The sequence below is a fragment of the Miniopterus natalensis genome, chromosome 5 (assembly GCF_054644295.1).
Source record: "Miniopterus natalensis isolate mMinNat1 chromosome 5, mMinNat1.hap1, whole genome shotgun sequence".
Taxonomy (NCBI): domain Eukaryota; kingdom Metazoa; phylum Chordata; class Mammalia; order Chiroptera; family Miniopteridae; genus Miniopterus; species Miniopterus natalensis.
In genome coordinates, this window is record NC_142085.1 from 62,719,182 (window position 1) to 62,745,349 (window position 26,168).

Consider the following 26,168-nt stretch of genomic DNA (forward strand, 5'->3'; position numbering starts at 1 on the left):
TGTAGCGCTTGGCACTGACGAACAAGCACCACCGTGGAAACAGTCTCTCTTATGTCTTCCTGTGATGCCTGCTGCGAGCACGGAGTGTCTCCTCTCCACTGCCGCCCTTTGCTGGCCATACTATACTGTAAAATCACTTTTTTTTTTTCTTCATGATTCTTCTGGTGTTAGCAATGTTCTACATTTACCTTAGAATACTTGGGAAGAATTCAGGTTAACCTTAAACCCATTGAGCACACTATTTTGACTGTATCTATTTCATCTCTGAAGAGATATAAACATAGAATTGTCCCCATAGTATTGAAACATTTAACATAGCTCATTAAAAAATAACCTCTAGTTTATTTAAATGTCTCTATTTGGGATTTTTAGGTCGCTGTGCTAACATGCATGCCTTAGTGGGAATAAAACATTTTTTTAAAGTTTCTAATTATATTATAGTTGACTCACAGTGTTTATACTTTGAGGAAATTTTTACACTATAGAGGGTTGAACCCCATTCCTCTCTCGTTAGCCCATCTCCTCCTACCCCTCCCCTTTTTATTCTTAAAGACTCTGACAGCAGTTCGTGAGTCTTGCTGTACTTCCACTCATATACTTCCAGTAAATATTTCCATAAATATCAAAAGAGAAAATGCTTGCAGATGTGTTCTGGGATTGTCAACTGAACCAAAAGTTTAGGTGCCAAACATGAAAAGGTACGTTAGTCAGAAAACTGGCGCCTCTCATCTCTCTCACTAATGTACCTCAGACAGCACTGGGAATGTGCAGAAGAGAACACTCTGTAAGAAAACAGTTGATGAAATATGTATCACAGAAGCCATCATGTTCTGTTCTACAAAGGGCCTCATTTCTCCTTCCTCAGATTGGCTGTGGAACTGGAATATAGATTAGGCAATATCAGCTCATGCGTGGCGAGGTCACTTTCACAGGTTCTTAACCCATTCTCATTTGATTTTCTATGTTGTTTTAGAAAAATGAATAATTGACATGTGAATGGCTCTATTTTTCTAAATATTATTGCACATGATCCTTATCTATTCCTCATTCATCGTGTAGCACATCATTTAAGACTCCTTTAGCTTTGTAAACCATTCTTTTGTGTCCCTTCCTTGCTCTCTCAGGCTTCACTCACCACTCTTCCAAGCCAAAGAAACTATTGTCTTTGCCCATAATAAAATTCCAGCCATTTCTAAGGAATATGAAAAGAAGGGAGTTTAGGGGAGCAATATATTTTACTCATGAAAAACTTCTGAGCTCACCAGAATAGAAATAAACATTTCCAAGAGTGGAAGAAATTGAGATCTTTTGTTCCACGCATTTCCACAAAACAAATTAATTTTGACTGCAAGTTCTTCTGCTCTAGACTAAGAATAAATTCTCTCTCGGACATTTGGGAAGGGAGGTTCCCTTTCCACACTCCCAATTCACCCCACACCTTTGCATCCCACTCCTTCCACTCCCACCAGTCCTTTAGGGCCAAACAGATGACTCGGGGTCTTATGCATATCAAAACACACTGGAAGGGGTTAGGAGGCTGGGCGAAAAAGGTAAAGGGAATAAGAAATACAAATTGGTAGTTACAAAATAGTCAGAAGGATGTAAACTACAGCATAGGGAACAGTCGATATATTGTAATAACTATGTATGGTGCCAAGCAGGTACTGGAAATATTGGGGAACCACTTTGTAAAATGTACGATATTCTAACCACTATGCTGTAAACCTGAAATTAATTCAAAATAATATCTAAACTATAATTAAAAATTTTTTAAAACCCAAAAAACAAAACATAACACACCCAAAAACAACCCACACTGGACTATCAGTATACATATTTTCCAAGCTTACATTTTTCCTTAGAACCCAAAAGCTTTCTGAGTTTTACACCACCCTTGGGCACAGAAATCTACACAGGCTAGGAGCCCCAGTTCCTGGGATAACAGTCCCTGTATGGTCTACCAAGCCAACCCATCTAGATGTCTGCAACTTTCCCTCCCCAGAGAGACATGAGATGGTGGGTCTGGGCCCCTCTCACTTGTAGAACCTACCTAGTCTTAGGACATCTTCCCCCAACTTGACACTTCTGTGCCCATCTCCCTCTAACTGATGTCTGCCTAATCTAATTCCCTCCATGGGATCAGAAACAAAGGCATATTTGTTTTAGCCCTCTGTTTTCCTTCCCAATCGAAACTCTTCTGATGCCAGGGAATTCAAAAGCTAAGAGGAAAAAAATATAGGGGGAAAAAAACCCCACATAACTAAATGCCTCAGTAAATTATTTTACTTTCAGCATGAAGTAAATCTTAGTCTCTTTTTAGCTAGTCTTTCTGAAGTTAATATAGTATTTGTCTCACTCAAGGAAGAAATGACCCAAGGTCAGTCTGACCTCTTATTTGTTCCAAGAGAATATATCAGCAACCAAGTCATTGAACAATTCTGACTTTTCTATTCATAGAATTTCATTAGGTTTATCCAAAATGTGCTTGAAAAATAATCTAATTCATCTTGCTCCAAGTGATTTAATTAGAATTCATTTAAATTCAGCAGAATGCATGCATCATATTACATGTAGCACCTTGATTCATTTTATTTTTACTTTAAATTAAAGTAAAAGATGCAGTGGAGTTACTTGGCCAAGCAGTATTATATCCACAATAATCCGTTCCATGTATAAACTAACTCGTCCTCAGGAGCACTAAGGAAAACAAAATGTTTACATCATTATGCATGCCAGGCACACTCATTTGAATTTAATCTCTTTGGTAACGTGTGTGCTGGTGAGACAGGTGCTTCCCCAAAACTTGAAGCCTGAGCCTGGTTTTCAGACCCAGCCTCACTAGAGGCTCCACTTATAAGAACAGACTAATCTCTTTTTACCTAGAACATGATTTGAATGAGAAGGTTTAGTTTTAGCATAAAAACCACTTCTACCCTTGGTTTGTAATCTGCCTGGTGTTTTTGTTTGACTGATGTTTTTACCACAGTGCTTAGTCTTGGTACCTTTTAAGAAGTTGGAACATTTTGTACTTCGTGAACCAACTTGAGTTGCCTTTTAACAAATCCATCAATTTAATGTCATTGTGTTTTCTTTTCCACCAGCCCCGTTCCTGACTCAAACTTTTAAAAATCTTCCTTAGATTGCCCTGCCTCAGGAACTCCCTCTCCCACCTGTCCATCCTCTGTCCTCTTACATCTTAAAGGCAGCTGAGACCTTTGGGGGATGTCTCATTGAAAGTCTCCCCTTCCTTTGAATTGCCTTTTCCTCTCTGAACCCTGAGGCAGGAGTGGCAATAACACATTATTTTGTTGGTATTAGAATCGTTCCTACAAGTAGGAATTTCACCAGCTCAACTGTCTTCCCAGTCATTGTAATATTTAATTATGGTAAATGTCCAACTTTCATTTTTACAGAAGCCCTTACCTTCCAGAATAAACTTTGCCCACCCATATGCTGCAAAGACTGAATTTTGAGTTGTTTTGCAAGGTAGTCTGTCGGAGGCACTGAGATGACATTGCTCCTTTACTGTCAGACCCTTGTAATGTCAATTGGAGTCATCTTCTGATGCAGAAAATGATTAGGAAAAATGTCAGCTAGTCTCACTAAGAGAACGCTTTCATGACTTAAAAGCAAAAGCCAGATATATTTGTCTTCTGAAATTAGGCAAGGCTTCCCTACTTATTTGTCCTAAGCTTCCTGCATGTTCTTCCGAGTAAAAGGCATAATTGATTACCTCAGTTGATTATACATTTCTCAAGCAGGTTTTAATTGTGTGTGGAGAAGTTCAGCACTTAGTGGAATCTAATTTTCCCAATTTGCTCTACTTCAAATACACAATACTTTATGCATACAAATTTGGTAACTATGTGATAAAATAATGGAAATGGACACAGGTCTTTACTTTAAAAGAAAGTGAATATCACCCGTCGCTTGCACGCTTTCTTTGTTTTTATTTATTCAATAGATTTTAAAGTTAAATGTTTGCCATTTGGCCTCAGGGTTCACTGATATAATTACAAATGCAAAGTTCAAAGCATTTTGTACTGAAAAATGTCTGTCATTTTAAATGCATGAAGAGAAACAACCGACCTAAAAATGTCCTCACCTTTTTCCTGTTCTCCAAGGTGCTAGCAAGTGTGAGGACTCAAGTCAGAGGTTCCTATTTAAAACTAAGATCTGTTAGTTTCATAATAGTCATGTCAGGAAAGACTCTTTAAATTTATTTATTTGTTTGTTTGTTTGCTTGCTTTGCTTTCTTTCCCAATTTCCGAAGGGCAGGACTCCTTTAAACTTTCAAAATTTTGGAATAAATTTTATTATTCAGAACTTGAGGAACTAAATCTGGGATGCATTTAGCAATGTTTATTCTAGTTTAAAAAATATGCATTATAAGCAAAACACATAAATTTAAATAATCAATAAGAGAACTGGTACCAAATGTACTAAAAGGTAATAAGAGCTGTTATTCTGAATATTTACCATGAACCAGAAACCATAGTAGGCAGTTTATACAAACTATTCATTTAGTCCTTATGACAGTCCTGTGAGATATAAATGATTATCCCCATTTCATAGATGAAACTATAGAAAATAAATTTCAGCTAGTTAGTGGCAGAGTCAAGATCTAAATTCACTTTCAAAACATGTTCTCATTTTGTGCCACCAATTGGTTTTCTGGAGGAAGATGACAAAGATTTTAATGATCAAAAACATCATTTAAATCAGTTGTTTCGAAACAAAGTGCAAGTACACATCTTAAGGGACACTACAGGGTGATCCCCTTGGATTCAGGAAGAAAATGGTAACGTTATTTTATATGTGAAAGAAAAAATATATTTATTTCTTTATGTAGAAACAATAAGAAAGTAATTAAGCTTGACTAATTTTTTTAATTATGTTTTTATTATTGATTTCAGAGAGAAGAAGGGAGAGGGATAGAGAGATAGAACATCAGTGATGAGAGAGAATCATTGATCGGCTGCCTCCTGCCCGCCCCCTCCTGGGGATCGAGCCCACAACCCTGGAATCGAACCCTGAACTCCTGGTTCATGGGGCAACGTTCAACCACTGAGCCATGCAGCCCGGGCTTGACTAATTTTTAATGTATAAATTGACCCTGGTGCAATTGCTCAATTTGTAGTTCAGATGGTTGAAACTTTATTTTTTAACTGCTGTGTGATTTTATTTTTATTTTCTTTATCTTTTTTCTTTCCCATTTCATTTTTCCTCTCTTCCTTCTTTCTGTGTCTTTTTTAAGAACAGCTTTATTGAGATATAATTCACATAGTGTACAACTCACCCATTTAAAGTACAATTTAGTGGTTTTTAGTATATTGGTATTAAGTATTATACAGATAGGTGCAACTAACACCACAGTCAATTTTAGACCAGTTTATCACTTCAAAAAGAAACCCTATACTTTTTAGCAATTACCTTTCTATCTCCCCATCCCCCTAATCCTAAACTACCGGCTGTCTGCTTCCTGTCTCTGGAGGTTTGCCCATTCTGGACATGTCATATAAATGGAATCATGTAATACGTGGTCTTTTGTGACTAGCTTCTCTATAGAGTTGGTTCCTCTAAGATATATGAGATTTTTGACAGAGGAGTGGATGTTCTGCTATCAGAGGATGTCATGACAGCCTCCTGACTTCACCCAGTTTATGTGGGTCTGATGAAAAGATTTAGTGATTATACCATCTCAATAACTAAGCTTCCCAAAGAGGATTGCTGGCTTAAAAATAATTCCTACAGAAAAGCTGAGAGTCAAAGATAATACAAAAATGCACCATAAATAAATAACAAAAAAATTTGCTCCAGCTGAAACTTCCCGTATTCTTAATCTGACCCACTGTCCTGCTTTCCGTCGCTGTAGATTAGTTTAAGTTTTCTAGACATTCATTTGCATGAAATCATATGTGTGTATTTTCTTCTGTCTTCTTTCACTTGGCATAGTTGTCTGAGACCCATTCACTTTGCTGCCTGTGTCAATGGTCCATCCCTTTTAGTTGCCGAGTGGTGTTCCATTGTAGGGATACACCACAATTTCTTTGTCCGTCTCCTGTTATTGGACAGTTGGGACCATAACACTGGGACAAAGTTATTTGACTGCTACAAATGAAGCTGCTGTGAACTTTCATGTGCAAATCTTGGTATGCATGTGTTGTTTCATTTCCTTGGATGGATACCTAGGAGTGAATGGTGGGGCCATTTGAAAGACATATTTGTGACTTTTTCAGGAACTTCTAGACTGTCTTCTAGAGTGGATGATCTATTATATATTTCTACCAGATGTTTCTGAAAATTTTCGTTGTTCTACATGCAAGCAAACAAATAAGAAAATTACATCTTTTCCATTATTTAGAACAAACAAAAAACCCCTCAAAACTATGTTCTCCATGAAACCTTCCCAGATTTGCTTTGCCCAGTTTTGAAGACTGAAATTATCCCAATAACTTCTAGCAGTTTTATACAGACTTACTTGAGTATATAGGTATTTTTATGTTCTCTATTCAGATAGTTTCACTTACTTATGTTCCATATCCCTTTCAGCTTCTTGGAGGCAGGAGCCAAACATTCCTTTCTCATAACCTGCGCTCAGCAGGCCTTGGCAAATGCTACTTGCAAGTCTGTTTGTCTGAGGCTAATCCCAAAACCCACACAGTGTGCACATAATAAATGAGTAAACATTGCTGGTAGTTCAGCTACCAAAGAGTTTAATCAAAAACACAAAAAGAATAGACTTTAAGGTCGAAGATAACAATGTCAAGGGTTGATGCTTACACACCAGCATCTTTTAAAAGTAAGTCAGAATTATGGAGGAGAAGGAAATGGAAAGCTCAGTATCTTAGCTTGAGTTACCCCAAAGCAGAAGCTTATGTGCTGCTGCTTTACCAAGGACTGGAATCCCAGGGAGCAAGAGCAAAGAAGGGAAGGAGGGAGAGAAATAAAAGGGCAGAGTAACGAACAGAGCACCTCGTGAGGCAGGACCTTCTCCCGAGAGCCTGCAGAAGTGACTGCTTCTCAGGACAGTCTGCCTAAGGGAGGGAGAAGGCAGAACTTATTGGTCTGCCTTAGTGTCCAGTGGTCAAGTGCAATAATCCCCTGCACTGCCTGGGTGCTGACGAATGGGCACCAAGTAGGTCCCCACGAGGTCTAGTCCTCAGCATCAACCTGGAATCCTCAGGTAGAAGGTACAAGGTACACAGAGTGAGCCTAAGGCATGGGGCCACTGGGCTGTGCCCACATAATGTTGGGGCAGTCTGTGCAGAGTTGGTCATGGCAGCCACCACTGGAGCTCAAGTGAGTGACCAGAGGCCTCAGAGATGGATGAGACCAAGAGGATTTGAAGGGGAGCATGAGGTTATCTTGCACACTCACCAATTATAATATCCTTACGTTACAAGAAGGAATCCAAGCCAAAGTGGGAGATGCCCAAGATTGTGGAGCTTGATTAGTGGAACTCAAGAGGCGGGCTTCCAACTCCCTGTTTGCAGCCTTTCCACTCCTCTGTGCCCCTCCTCCAGACAGACAACACATAGTGTACATGCACATTTGTGACTCACTTTTCTCACATTAGCCTTTCAAATGTCTCCTAGTCTTAGTACCTTGTAGGCTCAGTGAAATACTGTTTCAGAGGGCTTCCTTGTGGCTTCCTTGGTTTCCTCTAAAAAACAGCAACACGCCAGAACTGGTACCACAGAACCTGAGAACAGATTAAATTCCATGAATACAGAGTCTAAGGTGAAGAATCTCCAATGACTGTTACACCTCTGGAGATGTGTATTTGCTTCTTGCCTAATAATCTTCTTCCATAGAAGTCTATTTCATACTTAAATGTGACCAAATCTTTCAGCAAAGAGCTTCAAGAAGCCAATGTCCGAACTTCTGAAAACAGGAATCTTGCCACAACGTAGTAGAACACATGTTTCTCCCACGGTCAGTGGTATTGTTTTTAGTCAAGGCAGTATACTTTGTTCTTTGTGCATGCATATTGAATTCATATGCTGACTCAGATCTGACATGACTTGCCAGAGAATAGTTATCGGAATGAAGATGTCTCTACAGAAAGGTTGACGTGCTCTAATTCAAGATGATGGAATAATTGCTCCGCTCTCATGCTAAAGAATTACAAAGCAATGTGATTATGTAACTCTGGGCTGAAATTTTCCAGACCTTTTTAAAGGAACATATTCTTATAACTAAGGGAGGAAAACAAGATTCAATTTATGTTTTATTTTAAAGCTTCTTATTTTGAATATATGATTTGTAAAATGCAAGTTTATTCACAAGAGTCTAAATTCTATTTATTTAAAAGAACAAAGTGCTTATGATAACGGTTATGTCAGTCTTCATGAATACAAACTCTGTTAGAACAGGTATTCAGCTTTCTGTAGGACTATTTTTCCTGGGACTCATGCATTTTTCATTGTCTAGTCATTCTGAATTTAAAATGGAAAGGATGTCCTTTTAAATGCATAAACAAAGGCGGTGAAAATGCGCATCAGAGCCAGTTCTCCATTTCTGCTACTAAAATTATAGGAACTATGTATCCTATGTTAGGATGCACCTGGTGTGCTATTCTGTATACTACATGAGGAACCAATAGCTCGCTGTGCAAAATTTCACCCCATACCATATTTAGCATCATTTTTGCAAGATAGCACCTTACCAGGCTTCTTCAGAAATGCATCAGAAAATAGCTTATTAATATGAGCATCTAACTGGCAGATGGGATACAGTGAAAATGGGCCTGTTTTTGTCTTTTAGAGGTAGTAGTTTTTCAAGATAGAATAATCAGTCATCTTTCAAATCTTCTAATAAGACTCCACTCTTTTCATTTATACATTTGTTCCCTTTGTAAATTTGTTCATTCATTCATTCATTCATTCATTCATTCATTCTGTATTTGTTGATATCTATCTCCTTTCTACTCCGCAGTCTTCAAGCTACCAGGAACGTGCAAATGAGTATGACACATTTTCTTCTTTTCAGGAGCTCACGAGTTGCACAGTATGATGAATACAAGTACAGACAGGCGTGTACAGATGACGACACTTAACTCAGCCTTGGGGGGCAGGGAGTGGCCAAGGGAGGCTTTCTGGAGAAGACGGCACCTTAAGATTATGAGGAGTGAGGTCGAGGGACCACAGATCTACTTTGGTGGTTACTTATGGAAAAAACTGTTCAGAGCAATGAGGTAAAAGTAAATGAACTGAAAAGATCCTAAAACAGAGAGAGTGGCAGGGAGAACATTCTGTGAAACAAATCACTAAAAGGACTTGTCCTGTGTTAAAAGAGAAGAAAAGGGAGTTTGATGGAAGGAAGGAAGGAGGTAGAGGCAGTTGGGAGGTGGGATTAGCAGGGTGTTAACATCTAGATTTACTTATGCTTTTATTCATTTGCTCATTTATTTTGCTTTGGTGACTAGTAACTAGCTCAGATGTGCAGACCGCAACAACAGCTACGATACGTGCTCCCTACACTGGGGAAAGGACTCATAAACTAATCTGATAAAAGGCCCCTTCCATCCCTTCTGTTTTACAAGTCGTGTTTATTAGCATGACGGATCAAGTAATCATTGGCATCTTCTATGAAATCATAGCAGCAGCTGAATGACACGGCCACTGATTAAAAGCAGAAATGAATTAAAAGCAGACTCGCTGTTCTGTTTGGCTGAAGAAACAAGGATAGACTTGCACGGACCTTTTGTTGAAAGGCACGCAGTACAGATGTCTGGGTGGAAGGGTTTTCACCGGTCAGTCTGGCAGGCTTTTTGTCTTTACCTTCCCCAGAATATGTCTGAAACCAGCATCTTAGGCTTCTCGAACTGTGCTCTGTGCCCTCTGTGAGGGCAAAGGGTATGTTTTGGCAGAATAATGATGGTAAAGCATAGTAATTAAGAAGTTGGGATTTGGAATCATATGATTTCACTTCCAGCCAAACTCTTCCCCTTGCTAGCTCTGTGACCTAGGGCTGGTTGATTAGCTTCTCTGAGCATCAGTTTTCTTATCTATAAATGGAACAAAAATAGTATCTGCCTTATAAGGTTATTGTGAGGATTCAAGAAGATAGTATATATAAGTCTAAACCCAGGAGTTGGCACATAGTAAAAACTTATTTAAAAATCTGAGTTTAGTAGCTCTCCAATGACGAAGACTGTCTTCTTACTCATCTTTGCATATTTAGTGCCTGGCATGTTGAAGGCTGTTTTATAGTATATTGGCACATATATGTCACAAGGACTAAAATTTAATTTTCTTATGTAAGTAGTCTGTATTTTTGTGTGTGTGTGCCTTGATTTGGCTTAGGAAAGGCACCGGATATTGCCAGAGTTTCAAGACACCACAGCTGTCATTTAAGCAGCCGTAACAATTACCATGTGATAGCAGTAGCTTTCAACCATCTTATCCCAAAGAGACTCACTCCATCCGCAGCATTCTCCGGTGGACATAGCATCAGGAGCAACTGCCTGGAGTATTAGCTGTAACTGCCCCCACTTCTCTTCCACTTAAGGATGTAAGTTATTATGCAAATAATCAAGAGTAACCCAATGAAAGGTTAATCATGAGTCCAATGTGAACTAATTTTTAAATCATTTCACATTTTATTATTTTAATTATCATTGTCATCATTGTGTTCTGTGGTGATTACATCAAACTTCTTCAAAGAATTCTTTGAATTCTTTAAAATTCTTCAAAGCCAACACCTTTATTTCTTATACTTTCTGTCCACTTATTCATCACTCGGTCTCCCCTCCATGAAATTCTCTGTTCTCTTGGTTTCCATGACACCGGTATTGCTCTGGTATTCTTCACTCAGCCAAAACTGGTCTTTCAAGGGCTGGCGATGACTACAAATCATCTCCTGTCAGTCCTCATTCTCCCGACCCCTAAGCAACACATAATATTACAACTATTCCCTCTATGAAAGTATCGAAGTATCTGTTCCCTTGGTTCCCTTGACACCAAGAACTAGCCTGTTCTTCCCCTTAGCTTTTTAACCACTCCTGACTCCAATCATGCGCCTTTTCTTGCTCCCTTAGCTCAGAACTGGGGATCCCCCAAAGATTTCCCCTAAGCCTCATTCTCTCTCCTGTTCTCTCTTCCTTGGTGATATCCATTTTCGGTACCTTAGCCATCTCTTATGTGTATAACTTCCCATATCAATCTCCTGGAAGACTGACCCTCCTTTTCAACTTTAATCCCATGATTCTGATACTGCTGATCATCTGTAAGTTCATCTGGCAGCTCAAATTCAGTATACCAAAAATATTTATTACCTTCCCTTAAAGCCAACTTATTAGGATATTTAAATTTTTATTTTATTTTTCAGTTACAGTTGACATTCAATAATATATTAGTTTCAGGTGTACGGCATAGTGGTTAGTCATGGGGCAGGAAACATGTAACACTGCAAATCCTCTGATTAATGCTTTTTTGTTGAGAAATACTACTTTTGCTTATATATGTAACTGTTTCTATAAATAAACCAGGAAAGTCAGATGAGACTTCGTGGGGGGCAGAAGCCTGCTTTGTATTTCCAGGGCTCGTCCTGTGTCAGGGCGCGGAGGTGCAAGTGCACATCAAGCCCGTGCAAAGTGAACTCCTTGCCTCTTGCCTCCCGAGTCCGCTGGAGCGGCCCCCAGTGGCGGCCAGGGGCAGTGCCTAGGAAGTAGCCCCCGAAAATACTTACAGACCTTGAAACGTTTCATTTCAAGGGACCACCTCGGTCACTACATTTCCTTCATGAATAACAATTTTAATGTGTAAGCAATTATAACAAGCAAAGGAGAGCCAAAACTAGTGCTTGATAATGCTTTCTAGGGTAAACTGAGATCCCCAATCTGGGAATGGACGGGGGTGGTCCTTCTGGATTTTCAGGGTTTTGTCCAGCCCCTTCATTTAAGCATTCCTGGATCCAAGATTTCTCTCTGTAAAGGAAAGTCTCTGTTATTGGTCTAAGGGGCTGCAGGTAAGGCTGGAATGTGGTCCCTCTTGGTGGGTGTTCAGTTTCTCGCTCAGGTTTCTGAGCACGTGGTGGGCATCAGGGTGGTGTTAATTTTCCCCACAGGCTCTGGAGTGCAGTGACTGGAAGCAAGGATCATTTGGAGAGATTTAGTCTCAAATCCCAGTTTCGCCGTTTCCTAGTTATGGGAATGGGAGCAAATTCCTTAACCCCTCTAAGCTTTAGATTTTTCCCCTGTAAAACCTCAGTAACAATTGCACCTTCCTCATAGCATTGCTGCAGTGGATTCAAAGAAATCCTGTTTATTGCGCCTAGCCCAGTGAATGGCAAGTGCTCAGTAAATTTTTAAGGTTGTTTTAATGGGCTTCCTGCTGATCTTTGCCGTGCTTCTATTTTTCAGGGAGATGTTAATCTCGGTGGCTCTGGGCCAGGTGTTGTCCCTCCTTATTTGTGGAATTGGCTTGACCAGCAAGTACCTGTCTGAAGATTTCCATGCCAACACACCAGTCTTCCAGAGTTTCCTCAATTACATTCTACTCTTCTTGGTCTACACCACCACACTGGCTGTCCGACAAGGTGAGTGTGCAAATACACCGGCAACACAGCTTGGTTTCTCTTGTACAAACATCTAGAAGAATGATGAGCCGTGACCAGATAAGTTTTCCCTTACAGCATCATATGACAATTCAGAGCCCCAAGTCTCACTTTTCTATTTTACAGCCATATAGTAAACAAAATGAATGAATAAATCACGAAGAAGCATAACTTGTATGAATTCAGCAGGAAGCAAGAAATGCATGTATAGGCAGAAATGTACAATTGCTCACTATTTGAATTTCTGATAAAATTCCTTGTACCCCTCTGTGAATCTAAATAGAGTGCTTCTCTCGAGCCTGTAATAGGCCCAATACAGCTGTCCTAAATAATGCCAGCCCTGAGAAATTCAAGGGAATTACAGACAAATATACGTTCTTTGGGAAAGTGTCATGGGAAAGGTAAAAATAGTAAACACAAAACAACTCTAACAATAGCAAAGGAGGGAAGAGAGAAAAGAAAACTACCACAAATGGCCCGGTGAGATGTTCTGTCTGAACTTAAGATAGCTAAAGCAATAAAGCAAGGCCTCCAAGAGTCAATGCGAGAAAAACATTTTAAGGGGCAATTGCAGTTGAAATCCTTAGGGTATATCTCTGGAGGGTATACCTCAGAGCTTTATGATTATATCACTGGATCTGGTGTGTACACTTTTATCCATGACCCAGAAATAGCCAAGAATTTTCTCCCAATACTAACTATTGACTATAAAATATCATTGAAAAATAAGCATAAATAAGTTTGAAGGCAAAATTACATACCTTAATAGTAAAAAGGATACATGAGTAGTTGCGTACTTCAATCCTAATAGTCATACTTTTTTGAAACTTTTTTAAGAACTGTATATTAGTATTTAGTTTTTATATTTCCTTATTTAGATTGCCATCCAGAAAAATATTGCTTAATTATAATGATTTGGCCACTATTAGATTTTATCTTAGAGGGAGCATAAAAATGAACAAGTTGGGACTGAATTCCAGTTTAACTTTGGATTTGGTCAAGGTATTGCAGAAGCTAATTTCATTTACTTCTCAAAAATATGTGTCATCGGTGCTTGTTTGAGTTTTAGCCCAGTACAAGGAGTATAAATAAGAACAGTAAGATTAAACTTCAGACAACTTTGCAATACTTTAATATTACCAAAAAAATTCACATGAAAGTGGTAAATTTCTCTTCCCGGTGGTGTTTTAGAACCAGATATTCCAGACTATGAGATGGTGAATTGTAACCAGCATTTGAGTTCTTGCTCATCTTACTTTCTAGGTGTCCAGAAAGTTAACAAAAGCCTGCATCAGGGCAAAAGTAAACTCAGGCTGGTCTATGAAACAGTCACAGATAGAGACAAAAGCTTAGAAAGCTTAATGTAGCAAAGGATGCAAAGTTAATAATAATAATACCTTCTATTGAGGCTTATATGTACCGATTTCCATCTTTTATTCCTTCAATCAAAGGAAATAGGTGTTATTATCTAAAGATTTATCAGTGAGAAAGCCAAGCCTCCCCCAGCATCGGGAACCTGCTCCAGGCTACAGAGCTAGGAAGTGCAGAGGCCTCGCCTGGGCCAGGGCTGTGTGCCTTCCTGGCCCACCCTGCCCCCTGGCATGCAGGGGCCAGGGGAGGCAAGAGGAGGAAAGACAGATACTTTTGAATAAAAAGGAGGGTGTTTTCCTTGAATTTCAAAACCCAATTTAGAAACCAGCCCTGGATGCAAGGTCTAGTGAGGTACGGCCGTGAAGTCCGGAGGATGTGGTTGAAGACTTGGGTGTGGTGAGGGGGCTGTGCAGGGAGAGGCACAGCTGGAAGGTGGCCAGGGCTAAAAGCAGCAAGGAATCTGGAGGCTCTTTGGAAGGAAAACTGAAGAGGGCCCGAGGAAATTCTGTCTATCCCAGTCAGTGATGGAGAAAATCAGTTTCCAAAGTGCCCTACCTGAAGATTTTCACCATTGCCTCAGATTATAACTACAGTTGCTGGCATGTCTTTATTTGGGTGTTTGCTCATGTTTGTTTGTTTTTTCTTCATCTTTAGAAATTTTAATAGGCTGGCAGTAAACTAACATCTGGAAATCAACATAGTAATTGCATTAATTTTGTGTAGGCTGATTCAGCACTGTTCTAGAAACATACTAATCTCTTTCCTTGTGCTCCTCAAGATTTGGGAGGAAACGAACAACAGAGCAAAGGACTATGGAAAGTCTGGTGTGTACAGGGAGGGGCTCTCAAGCCCCAGTTCCCCTCCTTTCCCATTGCTCCCTGGCCACGCTCCCCAGAGGGCTGATGACTAGGACTGAGGGAGATAGATGCCCGTCTTCCCAATCCTACTGGCACTAGACAATAATTTGACGTCGTCGCCTTAGGCCACATAACAACAAGAATTGGCTTGGGAATATATGTTTGAAGAAATCTCATTTTATAAGTTTAATCATCCAATTTCTAAAAAGTTATGATTGTTGTTTGTGAACGCAATGTGATAAATGCAAGAAGCCCTTCGAGAGTGTTAAGGGTGATATGATTACAAAAGCTTTGTGGAGATTTGACCTCAAAGTCAAGCTGTGTTCTTTTCATCAGATTTGCATTGGCCCAGTGATCAAAGGCTCTGAAGCAACACAGTCCAGTAGAAATTCCAGTACAACTCCAGTTCACACTGGAGTTTTGAACTTGTCCCTGGTCACTCATTGGTTCCTACAAAAATCTGAATACTACCCTCCTTAAAAAAGTATATTCCAATGGACAAATTTTAAGTCTAGTTCTCTCCTCAATTGGAGCTAGATTTTTATTCCAAATGGGTCTAAAATTCAAAAACATTGAGTTAAAGAGCTTCAGTAATACATTTTATAGGGAAAAAAAGTACTTCGAAAAAGTAGTTCTGTTGACATTGTATCAACCTTGAGAATATAGGTAAAACTTGAATAGCTGTTATTTCCATAAGTTCATTGTACCTGCTTTAAAGCAGTTATTCAGGCAATTAAAGCACACCACTGCAGTAATGCCCGAAATCCAAACTCATGCTACATGCATAAAGTAGGGCTTCAGGAGCTGTAACAAAAGCTCAGTCCTGTGTTTCTCCTCTCCCCTCACACTACCACACTTATAACACTTCTGACACTAGATGTGTGGAGGTTTTCCCCACACCAAGCAAGTCTGCAACACCAGCTAGTTGTCCCACAGTTTAGCTCAACTCTGACATTATCCACCTGGAGACAGTGTCATATCCCGCAGGTTAAGGGCTCAGTTCTACAGGTCTGCCCCCTCACTTCAAATGCCAATTGCTTCTGACCAATGGGCTGTACACAAACTGGAGGTTCACAGGACCTCCTCCTCAGGCTTGGTTAATATTCTAGAGGCTCTCTAGAGGAATAATAAACTGTGTACCAGTTTCTTATAAAAGGATATGATATAGATGCACATACAGATGGAGGAGATGAATAGGGCAAGGTTTGTGGTACAGGGTGTGAGCCTTCCATGCCCCCTCTGGATATACCACTCTCCCAGCACCTCCATGTGCTCACTGACTCCAAAGCTCTCTAAATTCTGTACTTTCAGGAGTTTTATAGAGGCTTCATTACGTAGGCATGATCGATCATTAATTCCATTTCCAGGCCCCCTCACCTCTCTGGGGAATGAGGAAGTGGGATTGAAAATTCCAAGCTTCTAATCATGGTTTGCACTTTGTGGTGACTGAGCCCCCATCCAGGAGAGTTGTCACCTCATTAGAACAGAAGACATTCCTAGCACCCTGGAAATGCCAAGGGATTTAGGAACCTTGTGTCAGCTGCTCCTAGCGCTCCCATCACTTAGGAAATTACAAGAGTTTTAGGAATTGGGTGCCAGGAACTGGGGGCAGAAACGTGTGTGTGTGTGTGTGTGTGTGTGTGTGTGTGTGTGTATCCTAGTATCTTACAGGAATATAACTAAGAAAGTATCGTGAAAGTTCCAAAAACTTATGGATTTGTCAAGGAAATTCTCAAAAGAAAATTCTTTTTCATATCTATTTTTTTCTTAAAATTTCATGCAATTCTTCTAGCTGGAGCAGAGAAACAAATGCAAAGACTATAAACAAGAGGAAAGAAGAACAGGCTGGGCTCCAACAGAAGCCCAACTTGCTCTTGCATTTGTGTTGTAGGAGCAAGGAATGTGACAGGCTTTTAAAAAAACAAAGGTGAAAACAGGACATATTTCTTATCAAGAAAAAAATATGTCATCAGACTTTTTGCCCAAGAGCTTCTTTTTTTATCAACTGTTACAAGAATCCTGCTGATTCTTGGAGCTACTTCCAACCATTCTTAAATAATAAATACCCATGGTTCCTCTTTTGACAATTTTTAACTTCTGAGTGTATATGAGCCACAGAGATTCCTCAATAATTTCCTCCTCCTTTTCTCCTTCTGCCAATTTTTCTCGGTCTTATCTCTCTAATTCCTTTTTATTTTCCCATCAACAGTTTACTTAGTGATGGGGGAGGTAAGGATTGTGGGGCAAAAGCAGGATGCCAAGGGAAAACCAAACAAACAAACTTTCATTCCTTGTTTTTTTCTCAAGCCATGATGGTGAAAAAAAGGGGGGTGTCAGTAACGAAAACATGATGGAATGAGACGTGTCTGTTTCTTTTTATATGCAGACCCTGGAAATAAAATAAAATGTTGCCACCATTGATCATCATTAGATACATTCCTCCTGACTGCTGTTTCTACAAGTTTTGCTTTTTCATTGAAAGATATTTTTATAAGCTCTTCCAATTTCAAGTAAAAGACAAGCTTCCAGCTAAAAGCAATTTGATGAGTATTGCATGTATGTTGCTTTCCAGCAAATTCTTGGAACATAGACATTAAGATATTTAGTGAATCAGTTTATATATTTGTTTGAGTGTGAAAATGAAACAAGTCTCTAATAGTACTGATGGAACACTCATAAAAATATCGCTATGTGTAATCCCTTTTTTTTCCCTAGAGAGAGAATACTGAAAAGTAAATGTATGCCTTACTCCTCATGAGAAATATTCTCATTTTGAACCTTAAATTCCAAAGGACAGAAACCCTAGAGGTCTAGTTCAAATTTCAGTTGTAAGTGGGGAGGCTGAAGAAATGAGCTCAGATATCTCAAGCATTCACTCTCTCCCAGCTCCCTTACCGTTTTCTTTTTCCCATTCATAGTGCTCAAGTAGGGCAGGAGAAATGAGAGAAATATATAAAAATGACAGCCTTGTCTACACACAACAGATGGATGCAACTCATGGCCCAATGGTCCAGTTCCACAGCCCTCAGCATTTTAAATGAATGTCTTCTCAGAATTTGTGTCAAAAAAGTATCCTTCTTTCGGTGGTGGCTGGGGAAGCATTAATCAGAAGGTAATTGTTGCCTCTTCCAATGCAAGACAGCTTTCACATTTGTTCTCAGCAAACACACTACACTTTTTACCTATGATTATATAGGCTAAATTCTCCATTACCAATGTTGTAAGAGTAAAAATGCCTATGTAATTTCAAAAAATGTAGGATTTCATACAAAATAAAATAGATCTCTCAGAGAGCCACTCAAAGTCCTGGAAACAAGTATCTGGCATTTGACAGTGTGTTGACCCTCTTCACCCGAAGACCTCACCTCCTTGATTCTGCTCACGCTGCTCTGCCTCTGTGATTCTTTGCCCCTTTCCCTTTATGGAGTTTTCTGTGCCCATTACCATAGGAACTCAAAAATACAAGCCAGAGCAGTGAAAAGACAAAGCAGGACCCAGGATTTCTGAGCAGAAGCCCAAGTTCTGTTCACACACAGCTCAGTTTTCAATTTTCTGGGTAACCTTGACGAAATCACTGAGAAGAAGGGACTGTTAATGGGTTGGCAGAATAGGAAGCATTTGGCAAATGTAAATGCTGAATCATAACTCTCTTGGGAGTCGTGGGGGGAATATTACTGTCACTTATCTAAGTCTGGTGAGGCAGTATTCATTGGAGCCTCTTAAAAAGTCTCCCTTATGGGAAATTATTCCATTCCTACTCCTTGTCAGGTTGCATTTATTTTTACTTCTGAAGTATGATTGGAGAGTTCAGCCCCATAGTATAGACAGGTTGTACATCAGGAATTTCTAAGATGCGTCCTTGGTACACACTCCATGGGAATTATGCTTACGTTGTCAAGGAAAGGAGAAGATAAGGGGGTGTGGCAGGTAAGGGTCTATATACAAACCATGCTGGGAAATTGGTAGAGAAAATCACAGAGAAAGTTAAAATCCAGTTCTAGCAAAACTGCCTGTTGGTATATGGAGCAACTGGAACTCTCATATACTGTTGCTGGGGACACAAACCGATACGGACACTTTGGAAAGCAGCTTGGCAGTTTCTTATAAAGTTAAGCAAACATTTGCCACATGTCCCATCAATCATATTCTTCCAAGAGAAATGAAAACATAATGTCCACACAAAGAACTACATGCAAATATACATTGCAGCTTTATTCACAATTGCCCAAAACTGTACACCCAAATGTTCATCAACTTGGGAAAAGATAAACAAATTGTGGTAAATACAATGAAGAACACTCAGCCACCAAAAAGAATAAGCTATTAATACATGGATTAATCTCAAAAACATGCTCTATGCAAGAAGCCAGATATGCAAACTTACACACTGCGTTATATAACACAGTAACGTGATGTTCTGGAAAAGGCAGAACTGTTAAGGTCAGGAAATAGGTCAGTGGTTGCCAGAGCCTGGGGGTGGGGGGAGGAAACTGACTACAAGGGACACAAAGGAGCTTTGGGGGTGATGGAAATGTTCTGTAGATCTTGGTTGTTGTAGAGGCTACATGACTGTGTACATTTGTCAAAACTCTCCAAACTGTATACTTAAAAGAGGTGAATTTTATTGCATGTAAATTATGATTTAATACACCTGACCAAAGGGAGGCGGGGAGAAAGACAATAAATTGGCTGTCTACCAGCCCTCCACTGTTGCCGTGATGAAATAACGTATCCTTGGGCTTGGTTTCCAATATATAGCTATTCCCTCAGTCACTTTCAGATATTAAGAAGTGCCATCAAAACTTCCCACTTTATTGTGACATGCTTTCAGACTATAAGAGTGAGTACAGTCCCCCCCCCCCCAAAGTGGGACAGGAACTGTTATGGATCAAGCTCCTAATCCATTAAACAATGCGAAAGTCCACACGCGGGCTGTGCTTACAAGGTAAATCTGCACCACATCAAGTCTCCCACAGCCTTAATCAAACTTATAGTATCCAATAGCATATGTCCTGTTTGTGTGAAAGTAGGTGAATCTCACCTAGATTGACACCTTACCCAGAAATTTCAGTATCACTTAGCACAGTAAGTGGCTTTTCGAATGAAGCAAAGTGACATACCTATCCAGCATCGCCTTCTCCTGAGGAATCCTCGGGTGCACTTACAGTTTATACAGCCCTCGTTTCCCGGCCGGGTACTTTGTCAGTGGATGCCCTCTGTTTCCTCTATCCCAGGCAGCACAGAAGCTCGTGGGAGGTATTGTCGCCCTGCTTTTTCGGGGGCCCGTGCTGGCTGTTCATTCTGGAAACCGTTAAGCAGTCATCCCTCCGTGCTGAGCTGGCGCAGAGCAGCGCGCGTTCCTGGCACGCTCGGGCGTTCGCGGGAGAGCTGAGGGGCGGTTACAAGGTGATAACTGTGCTGCCTGAAGGAGATAAGCCCCCTTCTGCCAAAGGAGTGCTTTGTGTGTAATTAGTGTAAAAATTCAGAGGAAGGGAGTTTATCCTCACAATCATCTTTTGCCTTTAAAAAAAGAATGATAATGGGAGAACAAAGCAGTCCCCGCAGTGAATTGAATTGCTTTCTCTAAGTTTTCATTAAATCAAAGACTCAGCAGATAGCCGTCTGGCAGACACCATTGCAGCCGGCTGCATGGATTTGCAGGGGGAAAACTGAAGCAAGCAGTGTTTCTTTGCCTTCACAGGATTAGAATGGCATTGTGATGATCTTAGATCAGAATTCCCTGTCTATGCAATTTTTGCACATCTGGTTTCATTGTTTTCCGTTTCTGAGATTTTTGAGGACCAGGAAGAGGACCATGTAACTCACCAAATTTAAATGTGATGCTTGCGAATGGTGGGTTCTGACTACACGTTGGAGTGACTGGACTCCTTCAGTGAGGGAAAAAGCAGAGAAAATGACTTCCAAATAAAAGAAAATGCGATCGAAATTTATGTTCACCCGATCATGTTTTACTATTTGACATTTCTTTCTATGAAAGAGAATGAATAGTACTTCCTTTTGCCTTTAACTGCCTAGTTAGTCATGTTGAAGAAAATGTCTATCTTTAAGAATTATATTTAGGAATTATTACTTAAATTCACTAAATTAAAATTAATTTTAAATGATTAGGGTCTAGACCTTTTCTGTTCCTCAATTCAATAAAAAGTCAAGAGCCATTGAGTCATCCCGATACATTTCCATAACTTGTCTGTGTTGAATTTTTCTCATTTTGTAAGTCAGGATAATGGTAATAACTGGCTTACAGGTTTTGTGTGGACTAAAGGAGGTGATATATTTGGAAAACCCCTAGAATAGTGTCAGACATATAGAAAGCATTTGATGACTACACTGTGCCATCAACTGCATTAGATGTGCTTAATAAATATTGATTCTCCTTTCCAGCAATTTGGATTTTAGACATGTAACCCTTGATTTGAATAAATTCTATCAAGAGGATCCTGAAATTCATTAACCACATTCCGGCATTTAAGTTTTCCTTAACTTATCACTGGATGTCAGAGTAGACACTGGTATGATACATAGAGGGATAAAAAGAGACAGAGAGGGGGAGATTTTAGGTGCATTTTTACCACTACTGCATCCAATATGAACTCACTGATGTGATTATCACACTAGCACTGGACTGATTCTGGAATGCACTAGCCCACATCCCTTTATTCAGGGTGTAGAATGGGGCTCCTTGTCCCACAGAAGCCAAGCTGGGGGAAACAGTGGGCACCCAGAATCTGCTCAGAAGGAACCTGAGCCACCCTTCTCCTTTCAGCCATAACTTCACTCAAATGGTCCAAACTATGAGAGGTTGGGACAGGAAAGGGGAGATTGCCAAAGGAAGAGTTGACAGAACAATTCCCTAAGCTGGTAGTTGCCCCAGAAATGAGTATTTTGTTGTAGAGCTCTGATTGTGAGTGAAATCTCAAGGAAGGATTGCTCCCACCCTTTCTCTCCGCATGCGTGTGTGTGTGTGTGTGTGTGTTTCCCATCTCTCCTGTTTTCTCTCTTCATCCCACCTTTTCCTGCCCATACAGACAAAGCTGATAGACAAGTGGGAAGAAGTGGGAAGAAAAATTTCCCCCTACCCTTTACTGCGACAGGCTGTCATGACAGGTTTAGCCCTTGTAGAGAGGATCCAGATTCAACGTGAGCTACGCCTGCAAATAACCACTCCAGTCACTGTGCTTGGCTCAAGAGGAGGAGGCTTGGAGCATAAGGTCACCAATCAAGATCAAGTATGTTGTCAACTAAGCTTGACTGCCTTTTTCCCTGAATGTTTTCTTCTATAACACGCACAGAATACATCTGTGAACTGCAACCAACTCAATACGCATCCAGAAAGCAAAGCAGGTCCAAAGCAGCTGGGGAAAATCACATTCCCATTTGGCCTGCTGACTGAAGTACATGCCAGCTGGAGAGGCTAAAGCAAGAGAAGTGTGGTTTGACCAAAGCCACGAGGGGATAGCATTTCTGTCCCTGATAATTTTCATCAAGGAGTCAGTTCTTAGGACAAGGCCATGGATACTTTAGAAGACCCTATCATTATAAGCATAAGGATTCTTGAGATGCACTCCCAGAGGGAGCATTGGGTCCCTATTTTATAACCAAAATCCCAGACCCCCATCAATTATTTGGAATAATCAATGAGCAGCGTGTCTGTTTTAAGGGCATTTCAATAAAAACCATAGTAAGAAATCTATAAGCAAAGATGGAGCCTTACTAATAAACTATTGCATGGACAAGAATTGTCCTTGGGTGAATTTATTAAAGCAATCTTGCTCCCATATTTTGAAAGGGTAAGAATCTTTTTTTTCTATTTCAACATTGAAAAATAAAGTCAGCATGGGGAGAGGGAAAAATTAAAAATAATCCAAGGTCAAAAAGAACTGAAAAATGCCCCAAGTAAGCACAATAATTGGGTCTACAAAGCCAGGGAAGTGGCTGCCAGCATGTCATCCTCTAGATGAGGAGAGGGGAAGGCCACGCCGTCACGGATCATGGAGCCAGTGCTGGATGATCATGATCCATTGTCACAGATCCTGGGACCATCGTTCCACAGGAAGAGCACTCTGCAGGCAAACTCAGTGGACTACTGGGGCCTCACCAAATTCAAAGCAGCAGGTTCTATACCTACAAGCACATTTCAACTTTTGGCTCAGTGAATGTCATTCATTGAGGTTGAAATTTCCAGCTGTGCTGTGTTAAACTCAGGACCGTTATAGCACAGCTTTAAGCAAGTTATTGATTTTAAACTTTTGTCAGACTAAAAGAAAGTAAGTTAGATCACTCAGAAACAAGCAAAGAATTCGCCTTCTAAAAATAAAGTTAAGGAACTTGGTAACTTCTTTTTAACAGAGAAATGCGTGGGCAGAGCTTATGCAAGTGGGATAAATGTAGAAGTCTCTTCAATGTTAAAAATTGTAAATTATTTACTATGTGGAAATTTAGTAGATCTCACCCCCTGATTTCTGTTGTTTTGACATCAGACAGACATACCTGTCAAGGAAGACACTGTAAATGTGTTCCTATACCTAGAGCGTCTCTAGGTATGAGATGCAACCCATTTCCAGCCTGCAGTTTCATAATTTTAGTTCTGCCTATACTTCATACAGGACCCTTCTGAAAGTCTCTGACCTGATTACATCTTAATAGATCGCCTGATTATCTAAATTAGGTGGTCTTACCTTACTCGATCACTCCTTTCTCCCTTTGTGTGTTCATTCATAAGCTATTTCATTCATTTAGTCAGCCAGTACATTTTGAGGGCCTTCTTCTGTTAGGCACTGTACTACTAGGTATAAAGGATATCTAACTGAGCAAAGATGACATCCCTTCTCCCACCCCTTCTAAGCTCACAGACAAGAGGAGGAGAGTGACAAGTAAAAAGTACCTGTAGTTTCAAGAGTACAGATCTGAGGGCCGTGTTTTCTCTTATCTTCACCACATCTTCATTCCAAAAGAATTTACTGCTCTGTTTATCCAGCCACCAGTCCTCCCTTTCCCTGTTACTCACAGCAGAAGGGTTCATTACAAGCAGTTGGAATCAATGAGTTGCTGTTTCATGGTCTTCCCCTTGGCCTTCCTTTGATCATGCGCACGTTCTTTGCTCCAGACCCTGACTGCATTAAGAAGGGGGGCAGCTGTCCCACCAGTCCCTGCACCAGCGCCACCTATCTCCCTGGGGGAATACAGCACAGACATCATCCACCTTTATTGAAACTTACCTGTGGTGACTTCTTGGCTGATAGGCTTTTATGAGCTAGAGAAGTTGGCTATTTTCATGTTTATTAGTGACTTACAACACCCTCAAAGGTCTCCTCTCCTCTTACAAGCAGTTATATATGGATCACAGGTCTAATCACTTTGTCTGACTTAAATGACCCCTCTATGTAGTGGTAAATATTCCTTTACTTCTCTGGCTTTATCCCTTTAAGAAGCCCTTCTGGTGATTTGAGGATGTACCTTCAGTACTTGCTTGTATATGAATTTAAACTCTTCCCAAGTTTCTAATAACCCCCATAAAACATTAGAAACCACAATAATTTAAAATGAAATAATGTTATAAAATGAAAAGAAACAACCCAGTGGAGAATAGCAGAGTTCCTAGGCTATATCTCCATACCTGACAGAGGAGAAAGACTGCCAACCACTCACTGGGACCATGAGTGTCTGCGGAGGAGCAGGACAGAAGAACAAAATATCAGCCTCTTGCTTTTGACCAATAGCTCATCTCATTTTCTTGGTGTGCAGAATGCTCCATTCAGAAAATATTCATCACCTTTCTTTCAGGGTATTTGGTTACCATTTCATAGTATTCCAGGAGTGTTAATTACTTGTCTATTTGATAATCAGGGTCACAATATGGACAATTTCCAATTGTCCCAATTCATTTTTCAGAAGGAAGTACAGATAAATATCCAACTTCATGCGGCAATGATTATGATTCCTTTGAAGAAACCATTACTGTATCCTATTAATCTTACACCAAAATCCTGATATAAATCTATTTACTCATGGATTCACCTGAAAACTAGAAAAAAGTGTCTCTCCCGAGCAAGCATATCACCAAACACAGGACTGAATCCCTGTGTATCTATGCTGCTCCCATTGTTAACGCTTAATCATGTCCAACAGACTAATTTAGAAAACCCGCGTCATCTCTGGGATTGGAGTTTCATTTGGTTGTGGAATATTGACAGATGGAAAGCTGACCTCAGTTAAATTGCACAGATATTTATTGAGCCCACTATGGGTCAGGCGCCATGTGTGACCTATTCAGATGCCCTCTCTCCATCCCCATCAGCTCTAGCACTGCCCAAGTCAAGCTACTCATCCCCTCTCAGCGGGGCTGCCGCCACCATCCTCCCACTGCTCTGTCTCTGACATCTGCCTCACATTCTTCATTGCAATCCTTCCTTTAAAACTTTATTTGCTCCAAGCAAAGCATAGTAGTCAATCAGGCTTTGGATGATTATGTAAATCCTTCTTTACTTATGATTTATATTGAAATCAGGATTTTTTAAAAACAGTTGGGTGGAGGAATTGGTTAATAAAAGATGATTGTTTTCCATATCCAGCTTCATCCTGTGAACCAAAGTAAGGTATTTTAATAAGGATTCAAAGAAGCTCAAAACCAAGATACAAAAATGTTGCTATTCCTGCTTTCTCATTAGCCTGTCTAATTGAGCAAAAAGGGCCAAAGATATAATATTCTACTTTTTGTTCTCTGAGAAGGGTGTCTTCTAAAGTGCAAGCCAAGTGTCTTGGATTTCACAATGGAAACATTGATCCTAATATAACACATATACTTAATATTTTAGGTACTAGTTTTATAAGGAATAACTTTGATTAATACTGTGCTCTATATATAGCATTATTGCTAAACTCAAAGAATTCTATTCATCTCTTAAGGTAAAATTTCTAATTAAAATAAACTCAATTTAGTTGAAAGTTAAAATAAATTGAAAGACCTTAATAATAAATCTTATGATTAAAGATCCTGGTTGGACTGCTTCTAGATCTGATGTCTACTTTATAAAAACTGCTAAATACTATGAAAAAACATGAAAAACCAAGAAACTCTGAAACAATATTTAAGGTGACAATGTTATAACCATTTATAAAATTTATTTTTATTGTTTAAATTACACAAATAAGGCATGGATATAAACATTACATGTTAATGTAAATATAAACATTGCAAATAAAGACATAAATAATAAAACAGAGAGAAAGAGATTGTGCTTCCCACCCACCACATAAATCCCACTCTCTTCTTCAAAGGGAATCTTTGCTAATTATTGTTATTCATCTTTCACAGCATTTTTTATGCATTCATATACATCTTTATAATGTGTTTTTCATATA

At 39.8% G+C, this 26,168-nt stretch overlaps 1 protein-coding gene across 1 annotated transcript in view; it reads left to right on the top strand.

Annotated features, from left to right (window-relative positions):
- SLC35F1 (solute carrier family 35 member F1) overlaps positions 1–26,168 on the top strand; it is a 297,787-nt gene that overhangs the window by 168,402 nt on the left and 103,217 nt on the right. Inside the window, exon 2 of the mRNA XM_087817172.1 lies at positions 12,368–12,543. Within this exon, the coding sequence (XP_087673298.1) occupies positions 12,368–12,543 (176 nt within the window). The remainder of the gene's footprint in view (positions 1–12,367; positions 12,544–26,168) is intronic.